At 38.3% G+C, this 11848-nt stretch overlaps 1 protein-coding gene across 1 annotated transcript; it reads left to right on the top strand.

Annotated features, from left to right (window-relative positions):
* The first annotated feature begins 564 nt into the window (after window positions 1-564).
* On the top strand, window positions 565-11140 carry COMMD8 (COMM domain containing 8). The gene is made up of 5 exons (XM_027835994.1): window positions 565-730; window positions 1942-2097; window positions 3634-3786; window positions 8305-8460; window positions 9341-11140. Exons 1-5 carry the CDS (start codon window positions 665-667, stop codon window positions 9359-9361), a joined length of 552 nt encoding a protein of 183 aa, XP_027691795.1. The 5' UTR covers window positions 565-664; the 3' UTR covers window positions 9362-11140.
* The last annotated feature ends 708 nt before the right edge of the window (window positions 11141-11848 follow it).

The raw sequence follows: 11848 nt of genomic DNA, 5'->3' as shown, positions 1-11848 counted from the left end.
TCCTCTTTGTCCCTCCCTCTCTTTCCTTCTCTCCCCTTCCCTCTCTTTCTCTCTTTCCCTCCCTCTCTCTCCTTTTCTCTCCCTCCCTCTCTCCCCTTTCCTTTCTTTACTTCTCTCCCTCTCCCTTTCTTTTTCCTTCTCTCCCCCTCTTCCTCCCTCTCTCCCCCTTCTCTTTTCTTCTCTCCTTCTTTCCCTCCCTCCTCTTCTCCTCCTCCTTCCTTTTCTCTCTCCTTCCCTCTCCCTCTGCCCCTCCCTCCCTCTATCTCGCCCTTCCTCCTGTCCTCCCTCTCTCTTTCCTCCCTCTTTCCTTCCCTTTCTCTATCCGCTGACTGTACAGCACTGCCTCTCAGCAGTCAAGTAGTATCCTCAGTTTCCGCTCTGTAAAACGAGGAAGTGAGATCAATATCCCAGACTCCCTGCCAGGTCTAACATTCTAGTACCCTCATGAGCCACTTAAAAAAAAAAAAAAAAGGAAGGGTTCTTTAAGATGCACGCATGCGCAAGTCTCTCCACTTCCTTTTCCCTGGAACTCACCGGCTGGGGTCGTCAGGGGTCACGTGAGCGCAGCAGCAGGCTCTTTGCGGCTGAGCCTATGGGAGCTCGGGGAAACGGGGCTCGTGTCACGTGATCGTCCAGCCAGGTTTCCCTGCGCTGTTGAGGGGAAATGGAGGCGGAAGAGGACCTGTCACTGCGGGGGCTGGAGAAGCTGCCCGCGGAGCTCGGGCCCAAGGTGAGGCGAAGAAGGCAGTGCACCGCCGGACTTCCCGTCGCGCCCCCCGCCATTGCCCTTCTTTTTCTCTCCGGTAGGGAAGTGAAGGGGGAGCGCGGAGGAGCGGGAAGCCGAGGAGGCCCGAGCTCGGGGTTTGCTGAGCTCGGCGCCCGCCCCGCCCCCTGCCCCTCCTCGTACTCCCGAGCTTGGTGGCGAACTGTCATAACCAAGGGGCCCATGTTTTACCAACCAAATATTAGGTTGGGTCTGGCAAGGAATATTCTTTTAGCAAAAGTTTTTCGTTTTTGTTTTGCAAAGTACAGTTTTTTTTTTCTTGAAATGAGCTTGCCCAGGAGGGGTTGAATCAGCTAACTCGTAAAGTTAGAAGTCTCTTCTGAGCCCTGTGATTCTCTGAAATGTTGCTGTAGTCACATACATTGGATTTTTGGTAAAGGAGTACTCTTGTCTGCTGGATCCTGAAATTATAATTGCTAACCCCATAGGTGTCCCAATATCAATCCTCTCTTTTTCTCTTCATCATTTGTAACAAGATAGCTGCTGTGTATTTCACTAGGTACAGATATGGATATATGTAGTCAAAAATATTTTGTGAACCAGTGGTGCTTTCCTAGTTTTGAAGGGATTGGGGAGGAGAACGGGGCCACTTTTTTGTTATTTTGATTGGGTTCTTGGTAGTGACAGCCTTTATGCTCTGGCTTCTTACATCTGGCACATATACAATTGGTTTTAACTTGTAAATGCCTGGTGTAAAAGAGCATAAAGGAATTGGATTTAACTTTGGTCATTTGGGGAGCAGATGTGGATGTTGACACAATGGACAATGTAGATAGGAGTTTACAGATCTTTGAAAGCAAAGAGAATGAAGAAGTGGTTTGAATTTGATAGTTAATTATGAGTTACTGTAAGACTTTATCTCTAAAAAGGAATCTTTTATAAAAAGAAGATACTTTGGTAAAGCAGCCCTATACTTTGTAGGAAAAGACCCGAAATGAATTTCATATATATTTCACCTACCTTTCAGGTTTTGAGATAAATAACATTTCTAGAATGTTTGAAACATTTGAATAACTTTTCAGTAAACCAGTTATATGAAAATGCTTAGATTTTGAATTGTTATAACATTATTAGTGCTTTTGTTAGAATATGTGAGCGCTATAGTAAAAGCAAATATACTAATTGAATTTAATGAAATAATTCCCTCCTCTTTACAGCTTCTTCACAAAGTAATTGATGGCATTTGTGGCCGTACTTATCCTCAGTTTAAGGATTATGAAAATATTTGGGATTCAGCAGAGTGGATTAATGTTCTGGAAGATCTTTCCAAATTTTTCAAAACTGTCATTGGTAAAAATAGAGATTTTGAAAAGGTAATCACACCTCAAATTAGTCTTTTGGTAATTAGCATCTTAGATTTTTGTTGGCTGAATTCTAGAAAAATTTATGATACACTGTGATACCTATGCCATTCTTGATGCATGTTTGTGACATAGCAAAATCTCATGAATTCAGTGTAATTAGGAATGCTATTCTGATAATAAAATTTTGAATGATAAAGTATTTAAAAATAAATACCTCTACTAGTTTTTCAGTAGCTTAGGATGTAGTTCTTCTAGGTTAGAATACTTGAACATCAACTAGATGGTCTCTTACTGTCTCTCTCTCTTTTTTTTCTTTTTTAAGGCAATTGGGTTTAAGTGACTTGCCCAGGGTCACACAGCTAGTAAGTGTCAAGTGTTTGGTCTTAGGGCAGATTTGAACTTAGGTCCTCTTGACTTCCCAGGGCTGGTGCTCTATTCACTGGGCCACCTAGCTGCCCCGTCTTACTGTCTCTTTATTTGACTTAGGAAGATCTTCCTTGTTAGAGAAAATGTCAGCCAAAGGAGAGTTGAATAGCTCTGCCTTCTTTGTTAGTTATCATTGCCCTATCCCCATGGAGGAGTAGGCCTATTCCTTCTTTGAGCCTCCTCCCTTCCCCAATATAGGTTTAAAAAAAAAGGAAGAAAGAAAACCTTTTTGTTATCTTTACTTTTCTCCATCAGCCTTAGCTCATTCTTAGCTTTAGTACTTCTGATACTATTCTTACAGGTTCATAATACAAGATATAAGGTATCTGTTATTATCATTGTTTTATATATAGCCAATTTCCTCTACTAGATTGGAATCTCCTTGAGGGTGATGAGTATGTGTTATTCCTTTTCTATCCCCTAAAGCACGTAATATAAGGTTTATAAGAAGTATGTGCTCAGGAAATGTTTAATCATATTTATTTCTTAGTTTATTGGTTCATAAACTGTCCCCAGCTCGAAAGCATTTTGGAATAGTGCTCAAACTTGGCTATTGCTTATTGAGTTTTTGATACCAGCGGATGAAGCAATGGGAGGCAGCCACTTTGCCAGAACTTGGAATTTTCACACATTCTACCTAGGTTTAATTTTCATGTGTTTAGGATTTTACTGGGAGGGCAACTAGATGAAAACAAATGGATTATAGTAGTTAGAGCTAGAAAGATCCTTTGTGGTCATCTGAATCAACCCCCTCATTTTATAGAGGTTGTAACTTTCCTAAGGGCACACAGGTAGTAAATAGCAGATCTAGGATTTAATCTCAGGTCCTCTCATTACAAATCCTGTGTTCTTTGAACTTGAGACAGAAACTTGAAGAACAAAAATTTTTATGTTTTCTAATTGGCTGGTTGTGACTCCTTCATTTGCAAATTTGAACATCCTGGATATGGGATAAACTTTTATTTCTAAAAACTACCAGGAAAGATAAATTTTGAAAATATCAGCCAGAATTATTCTGATTATGTTTTATTGACCATGCAAACTATGTTGTTTTATTTTGCCTTTAAATGCATGTTCTATTTTTAAAAACAGAAAAACTTTTTTTTTTAAATTTCAAAGGTGATTGAGCAATTGAATCACTTAAGCTCTGATCATCAGAAAACAATCATGAAGTGTTTGAAAAGCCGGAAAGATGAAATTAGGAAAGCTCTCTTAGGAGAAATAATTGCCATTTCCTCTGCTCAGTTACAGGATTTTGATTGGCAGTTAAAGGTAAGAGTATATAATTGGGATTGTATGTTGAAATCATGTTTTGATCACTTAAAACTTCAGTAAAATTGCTCTTTTTTCCTTTTTTGATGCGTATCTAAAGTGTATTATTTTTAGAATCTGTTTAGGTAAAATAATTTTCTGAAATCTATTATCTTTTAAGCCTTAAATAGAAGTATGTAATTACATTGAAATAGTCAAACACATGTATTGAGCTCCTAACTCAAAACAAAACAGCATGAGTTAGATTACTAAAATACTTATGCCTCATAAATATTATGGAAGTGGTATATGATTTGTTCTTCTAGGGAGTAGTTCTAAGCAACTATCCTTAATGTGGATGTTTTCTAAGATTCTGCCCTTGGCATTTTTCTCTTTATATATCTTCTCTCTGGCAATGGCTGAACTCTTAACTTTATGTATGTGCTTTCTAAATCTACATCACTAGCTTTAGCTTCCCTTCTGAGTCACATCCTACATCTTCAGCTGCCTATATAGGACATATCCACCTGATTGTCTGTCTGGCACCTCATACTCAACATGGCTAAAACATTATCTTTTCTTCTAAACTTATCATTATCTTTCCCTCTAAACCTGTTGTTCTTGGTTTCCTTCTGTGGCGTCACTATTGATTCAACACCTTGTGCTCAAAATTACTTTTCTTTCTCTGTCCTCTTTTATCTGAGGAAGGAATTTAAGGCCCAACAACCAGATTGGAATTTGTCTCCAAACATTACTTGTGTTTAACCTCCATGGCTCCCCACTTTTTTCCTATCTTTGGAATGCTTTTTCTTCCCACTTGCTTGAAATGGGCAGAATTTAAGTACTTGTGACTATTATGGTTTGTTTTTTGAGTGAAGTCTTTGTTACATCCTGTTCACAGTACCATAATAATTTCAAATAGAAAATGATATTGGAGATTTCTGAAGTAGGATTATAGTACTATTGAATCCCTACCCAGCTACCTCCTCTGTGAAGCTGAGCCTCTCCTGTCAGTAGTAATCTTTTCCCCCTGGTCCTCCTGTAGTACTTTGTTTTATGCCTCTCTACTGCATTTAACATGTGATATTATGTACTGTATCTCATATCCCTCTCAAATTGTAAATTTCATGAAGAGAAAGATGGCTTTTTATACAAACTTTGCATATCTCAGTGCCTGGGAAAGTTCTTGGCTCTTTTCTGGAAAAACTCAAATTGATATAATCAAGTTTGTGTTCCCTCTAGTCAATCAGTAAACTTTTATTAAGCTTCTACTATATGCCAGGCACGGTGCTAAGCACTGGGGATACAAAGAGAGTCAAAAGATAGCCTGTCTCTTAAGGAACTCACAGTCTAATAGGTGAGACAATATGAAAACAATGATGTACAAACAAGATATCAACAGGATAAACTGGAGATAATCGATAGAGAGAACACATTAAAGGGAATTAGGGAAGGCTTTTGTTAGAAGGTGGGATTTTAGCTGGGTCATGAAGGAAGCTAGAAGACAGACTCGAGGAGTGAGAAAGTTCCAGATTTTGGGGACAGTCAGTGAAAAAGCAGAGTTGGTAGATGGAGTGTCTTGTTGGAATAATAGCAAGGAGGCCTTTGTCACTGCATCAAAGACTGCATGATGCAAATCACTGCCATCCTGCTTACTTTTGTCCCTATATTCACATAAATTTGCTGTAGGGGGATCCACCCAACATTCTAGGGGCTTCCTCACATTTTCATGATATTGCATGAGCTGAGCTGTTAACCTGTTATCTCTGACTCTCACCTTGTGGACAGCTCACTTTCTTTTTCATTTATACAATGCCTCTGTGATATCACTCACCATGTACCTCTCCATTGCCCTCTGTGTGATACTCATTTTTTTTAGTTCTTGAGAGGCTACAGTGTTCTGTGACACACATCCATAACCTAACATAACACCAGTAGAATATTGGTATTAAAAAATTATTCTTTATTTCTGGGAGTTTGGAGTCATTAAGTGAGCTTTGCAATTTGTTGAAAGCAGTCTAGCCTTATCTCCTATCAAATTTTGGACCTATCTTGTCCATTTGTACTGTCTCACACACACTCACACACCCTCTCTTTCTCTGTCTCTCTGTCTCTCTGTCTCTTTCTCCCTGATGGACAAATTCTTTAGGTCTTTTAGCTATCTAGATGTCCTAATTTGTGAAATAGACCTTCTTTTTCCACTGGGTTTTTCCTGTGTAAGTGGTTAGGCCAAATTTTGGAGTGGTTGCTGATCTCTTGTATTTGCTACATCTTTTAGTCATTTGTGTGATAGTAAAAATCTGGGTTGCTTTACAGTATTGCTTAGGAAAGCTTGACTGTTGTCCACTAATACCCTTTTAGACAGTACCCTTGATGATTCTGATTCTCATAGAAAATTTATGTAAATGGGAAAATAGTACGTAGTAGTAGATGTTTTCTCAGTAGCCTTTTGGGGGTGGGGGGTGCAAATTAATAAGGTCTGAGGTTTTTTTCTACACCTTTAGTATCTTTCCTTTCTTCAGATAACCTTGTAAATTGATTTTATAATGTCTTCATAATTGGGTTACCTCTGTCATAGATTTTACCTTTAGTCTGATGCAGCTGGTTTTTCTGTCTTTGTTTTCTTTAGTGCCATCTCCAGTTTCTCTAAGCGCATCTAGGATTGTGACATTAGAAGAGAGGCTGTATTCAATTGTAAAAATAATTTATTTTAGTAATCTTTGGAGGTTGTTTCTGTTTTCTTTTCTTCATTATCCTCCATCTATTTTCATCCTTGAATGTACTTGAAAGGACTGCTTAATTAGATTTCTCTGAAAGCTTTATTAAAGCTGATTTTACAGAGGAGTACAGTCTAAAGTAGCGGTGCCTTTGGCTACCATATCTTTGCACTTGGCAAATAAGTCAACTTTGCAGACTAAAGCACTTTTAAAATTCTTTTGGTTTCATTTTTTTGGTCCATGATTTACACTGACATGAAATTATTATAATCTGGGCCTTTTCTTCTGTTCATTACTCGGTTTTTAATATCAATCAGTTGTTTGCATCATGTCCATTGCCCACCTTATTTCCTTCTCACTTTAAACTTATAGCTTTGAATTTTTTTGAAATGAGTTAGTGGAGATAGCTGATTTATCAGTGATGAGTCATATTCTGTTTGTTAAAATATAATCAGTTTCACATTAATGATATTATTTTCATGACCAATACCTGCCAGTTCTTTTTTTTTGTTGTTGTTGTTGTTGTTTTGGTTTTTGTGTGAGGCAATCGGGGTTCAGTGACTTGCCCAGGGTCACACAGCTAGTAAATGTCAAGTGTCTGAGGCTGGATTTGAACTCAGGTCCTCCTGACTCCAAGGCCGAAGCTCTATCCACTGCGCCACCTAGCTGCCCCCTGCCAGTTCTTTTCTTGAAGAAAATATTAATGTATGTACTTAGGAGACTTCTGTATAGCCTCCAGGTCTTAGTCTCTGTCATTCCTTTGTTCCTCATTCATTTTTTCCAGTTTATTTTCATTGTCACGTATTCCTGTGTTTGCAGTGAAGTTGCCAGGTAGAAGAGTACGTGTTGATTAAATTTGAAGGGTCTTATCAAATTTTCTGTAGAGTTTCTCTATCTCTTTATCTTTTGTAATAGCTATTAGGCTGTAGTTATTTTTATAGTGGTTGTTTTGCAAATACTAATGAGTACTGCTTTTCGAGATGACCAAATATCCCATAAGATGTTTCTTACTGCCTTTAAGTACATAATCTAACAAATCTGCCAGTTCCTTCATTTCCCTTTCCAAGAGAACCCGTGAGTCATTTTTCCATTTAGCTGTAACTTATTTTTTTCTTCTGGTTTACTGATAACTTAAATGTCAAAATTGATGTGATTCAGTTGCTAAAATAGCATGCCTATTTGTTGATCATTGGAGAAAGATGTGACATTTAGAATGCCAGTAACTAAGTCAAAGTTTATATGTGGCCTAAAATCTGCAATTCTTATCACCATCTAGCATTATGCCTGCAAAAACAGAAGTGGTCTTGTAGTACTGAGGGCCATTTTGTGTTTATTTTTATTTCATGAATTGCCATAACCAACGACTTAAGAGATTTCAAGGGGAGAGCTTCCTGGGGAAGAGCCTCTTCATACTTATTTAGGCTCCTTGGAAGTCAGATTAGTGCCATTGCCACACTTGAAGCCTTTCTAGTGTATTGGAAGCTGCCCAGACTTGTGCTCGGCTGGGCTGGCCTGGCCCGGCCTTTGAGAAACCACGATCACCTTCCACACCAGGATGAAGCATCAAACTAAGACTTTGTGCCTGTGCTCATAGTAGGCACTTAATAATTGTGGAAAGCAGAAAAGAAAGTAGGCTGGCATCTATTTGTTCATTAATTAAGCCTCATGATTGTGATTTTATATGGATTTGATTTATTTAGTTTCTTCCACACTTCATAGCAGGTAAAGTTACCCTCTAAAAATATGCTGTTAGGTTCAAAATGTTTAATTAATAGTCTTGTTTAATTTTTTTCCTAACTACTATGTTCTTTGTTTTAAATAGCTTGCTCTATCTAGTGATAAGATTGCCACATTGCAAGTGCTACTTCTGAACCTTGATCTAGATGTAAAGGAAAATGGTGACATTAAACAGTATGCTGTTGAAATGAATAAAGAAGAACTGCAGAATTTAATAAATTCGTTGGAAGCAGCTAATAAGGTATTGTCATGTTATTGAACAGTTTTGTGTTTAAGTTTGTATGTGTGTTTTAATCTTCAGGGCTTTATTATCCTTAGAGCTGCATGAGTAAAATATGAATTGGTGTTTATATGTATCTGTGCCTGTGTTTTGCTGTGGTGGAGACTCCACCTTCTGGCTTCCCTGACTTCCTTCCAGTCCTAGTTAAAATCCTACTTCCTGATCCCCCTTAACAATAGTGCCTTCCTTCTATTAGTTATCTCCATTTTTGTCTATGTCTTATTTACCCATAGTTGTTTGCATGTCTCCCCCCCTAGACTGTGAGCTCCTTGAGGGCAGGGGCCATTCTTTTTCGTTTCTTTGTATCCCCATCACGTAACCCAGCGCATGAAACAAAGTAGGCACTGAATCAGTGTTTATTGATTTGATTTGACTTTGTGGCTAATAGTGTAGAAAAGCAGAGACTAATGTCTGTGATATGGAATAAAGGTGGTAGGGTGGAATGAAAGGGATATTGGAGTCAAGACCTGGTGATCTGGTGGAGTCATTTCATTTTGGGGGGCTTAGTTTCCTCATCTGTCAGTGAGAAGGGGTTGGACTAGATTTGCTCGTCGGGTCCTCCCAGTCTTAACATTCTGTGTTTTCAGTTTGGAACCACAGGGTTTCTAGGCAGGCCACAGAATGAGTTCAACAGCAGTGATTTGACAAGTGAAACTGTCTAGCTTTGCTCATCAACCCAGTCCCTTAAGTGAATGACATATGTCAATTATCAGTCATGATAGTAGAATAACATAGTTCTTCGTATTTTTTTCCCCATCTTTTAAAAAGCATTTCATTTTAGCATTATAACAACATCCCATTATGAGACAACCTGACTTTTTCCTTCAATTTGTCTTTTAAGGTCATCTTGCAGTTGAAGTGACTGGAAATGATGGATATCAGAATCATCGGCCTCTTGCTACTACAACTGAGATGGCAGCAAGAAAAGAGTGTGCTCAGAGAACCAGGGGATACATGGATGTAGTATGCTGATCTGAGCAAGCAACAGTATCTGAGATTAGAAAGATGAAAGTATCTACTTGGTTAGGAAAAGTTACTATGGTTGGTGTGAAAAGCATAAAAAAAGTAAATATGAAAAAACATAATAGCATTTTATATTTTTTAAGACTTGTTTTATGTAGCCTTTTGTAGAGAAATCTTTAGAAACATCTGTTTAGAAAAATGCCCTGCTGTGTGTACTAAATACATCAGGTTAGTGTAAACATTCTAAGCACAAATATGTCCCATTTTTTAAAAAGTTTGTAAATACTAGTGCCATAAGTGATGGATTAGTAATTTTAAATGTGTTTTAAACCTAATTTTAAAACATTGCCATACTCCTCATGTATATGTTTATATCTATGTATGTGTACACATATATACATACACATTATGTATCTGCTCACATATACATCGATATACATATATATGGTTTATGAATTGTTTTAAAAAGTATTTCAGAAACAAATTTATAATGTCATCTAGCATTTAATGATTCTATTATTCACAAACTTTAAATCTATATACACATAGGTGCACATTTTTATAGAACCCCAGAGAGAGAAAGGAACCTTAGCTGAACAAGATTCTCCTCTACAATATATTTGACAAGGGAACATCAAGCTTTTGTTTGAAGACCTCTGATGCGGGGGATCCTCTGACCCCAGAGACAGGCCATTCCCCTTTGGACTGCCCGAGTTGTTCAGAAATCCTATTCATTGACTTGAAATCTGCCTTTGTGACATCCACCGTTAACTCCTAATTTTTCACTCCAGCTCAGCAGGACAAGAACTGGAGACTTTAAAGGTTATCAGTTTCCTTCTGAAATTGTAGAACCCAGAACTGAGCACAGTATTACAGATATGGCCTGAGAAGTCTGGAGTCACTGTGGCACAGTCACCTTCCCCTCTGCTTCTTGGTGCCACGTAGGAGGACCGCATTAGCTTTTTGGCTGTCATATCCCACTTGATTCCTATAGAACTTGCTTCAGTCCCAGCTCTTTCTCAGACTAGTTTCTCTCTAGTCATGGTTCCCCCGTTTTGTATTTGTGGAGATGAGTTTTTGAACCTAAGTATAAGACTTAATATTTAATGCTATTAAATTTCATCTAATTGGATTCAACCCTGTGGTCTAAGCCTGCCAGGATCTGGATTCTAACTTTGTCATCCAACATGCCAGCCATGTCCCCCAGCTTTCTCTTGAATCAGCTGCCTGGACGAGCATGTATTTCCAGGCTTATCGTACTTGACTCATTTTCACACGTTCTGTAGTCCAGCCAAATCAGCCTCTTTGCTGTCCTCACATTTCATCTCCTGTCTCCTTGCCTTTGCACAGGCAGTCCTGCATACCAGACATGGATTCCCTCCTCACTTCTGCCTCTCATCTAATCCCTTTTTCCTTCTAAATCCATGTCAGATGTCTTCTACACGAGGCTGTTTATGATACCCTTAGCTGCTGGTTGCCCAATGTTGACTTTGCCTTGTATTTATTTTGTATATCCTTGTGTACTTTGTATATATGTGTACATCTATATTCCTTGACAAATGTAAGTTCCTAAAGGGCAAGGGGCTGTTTTATTTTTGTCTTTGTATCCCCATTGTCTAGTATATTGCCTGGCAAACTCATAGGTGCTTAAAAGTAATAATAATGATGACTATAGCAAGCATTTATATTGTGTCTTCTGTGTGCCAGGCACATAGTGAAAAAAAAAAAAGCACATGGTAAAAGCACTTTACAAATATTATCTTATTGGACTCTTACAACCACCCTGCAAGGTAGGTGTTATTATTATCTCCATTTTACAGTTGGGGAAACTGAGGCAGACAGAACTTAAGGGACTTGCCTAGGATCATACAGTTAAAAAGTGTCTGAAGCTGGATTTGATTTCAGGTTTGTAGATGTAGAGCCAAAAGGGACCTTAGAGGCCCAATCGATTAGCCTCTTCATGTTTTAGATGAGTGACTTTAAGGTGAAGAGTTGACTTGCTCCAAGTCACAGTGAGAAGTGGTAGGTGACCCTGGTGCACTTCCCACTGTACCACATTGCCTTTCTCTACGTATAGAAGAGTCCACATATGTGCCAAATGAAACCAAATGGGAATTCTGTTGGGAAAGTTTGTTAAACTCAAATGAAGAAAATACTTAAGGTATCTTTTTGGTGTGAAATACCTGAGATTGGCAGCTCTAGATGTATTATCTCAGGTACAGTCTGGCAATAAGAATAAAAGGATTCAGTATCTGTACTGTTTGGAGGACAGATGATATTGTAACTTTTGGCAAGGTGAATATGTGCTTTGTTAATTTTCACATTTTAGCAAATAATTTTGAATAGGGACCATCTTATAGAAAAATCAGTTTATACCAGTTGTAAT

The sequence above is a fragment of the Vombatus ursinus genome, unplaced genomic scaffold, assembly GCF_900497805.2.
Source record: "Vombatus ursinus unplaced genomic scaffold, bare-nosed wombat genome assembly UNPS02014818.1, whole genome shotgun sequence".
NCBI lineage: Eukaryota > Metazoa > Chordata > Mammalia > Diprotodontia > Vombatidae > Vombatus > Vombatus ursinus.
Note: the sequence above shows the minus strand (reverse complement) of the source record. Positions and strands in the feature narration are given on the sequence as shown.

What these genes read in the sequence shown, in the direction of transcription:
- COMMD8 (XM_027835994.1), top strand. Translation starts at nt 665, where the DNA reads ATGGAGGCGGAAGAGGACCTGTCACTGCGGGGGCTGGAGAAGCTGCCC. An exon ending in AAAATAGAGATTTTGAAAAG is followed by an intron (nt 2,098 to 3,633) that starts GTAATCACACCT and finishes TAAATTTCAAAG; the next exon opens with GTGATTGAGCAATTGAATCA. An exon ending in CGTTGGAAGCAGCTAATAAG is followed by an intron (nt 8,461 to 9,340) that starts GTATTGTCATGT and finishes TTGTCTTTTAAG; the next exon opens with GTCATCTTGCAGTTGAAGTG.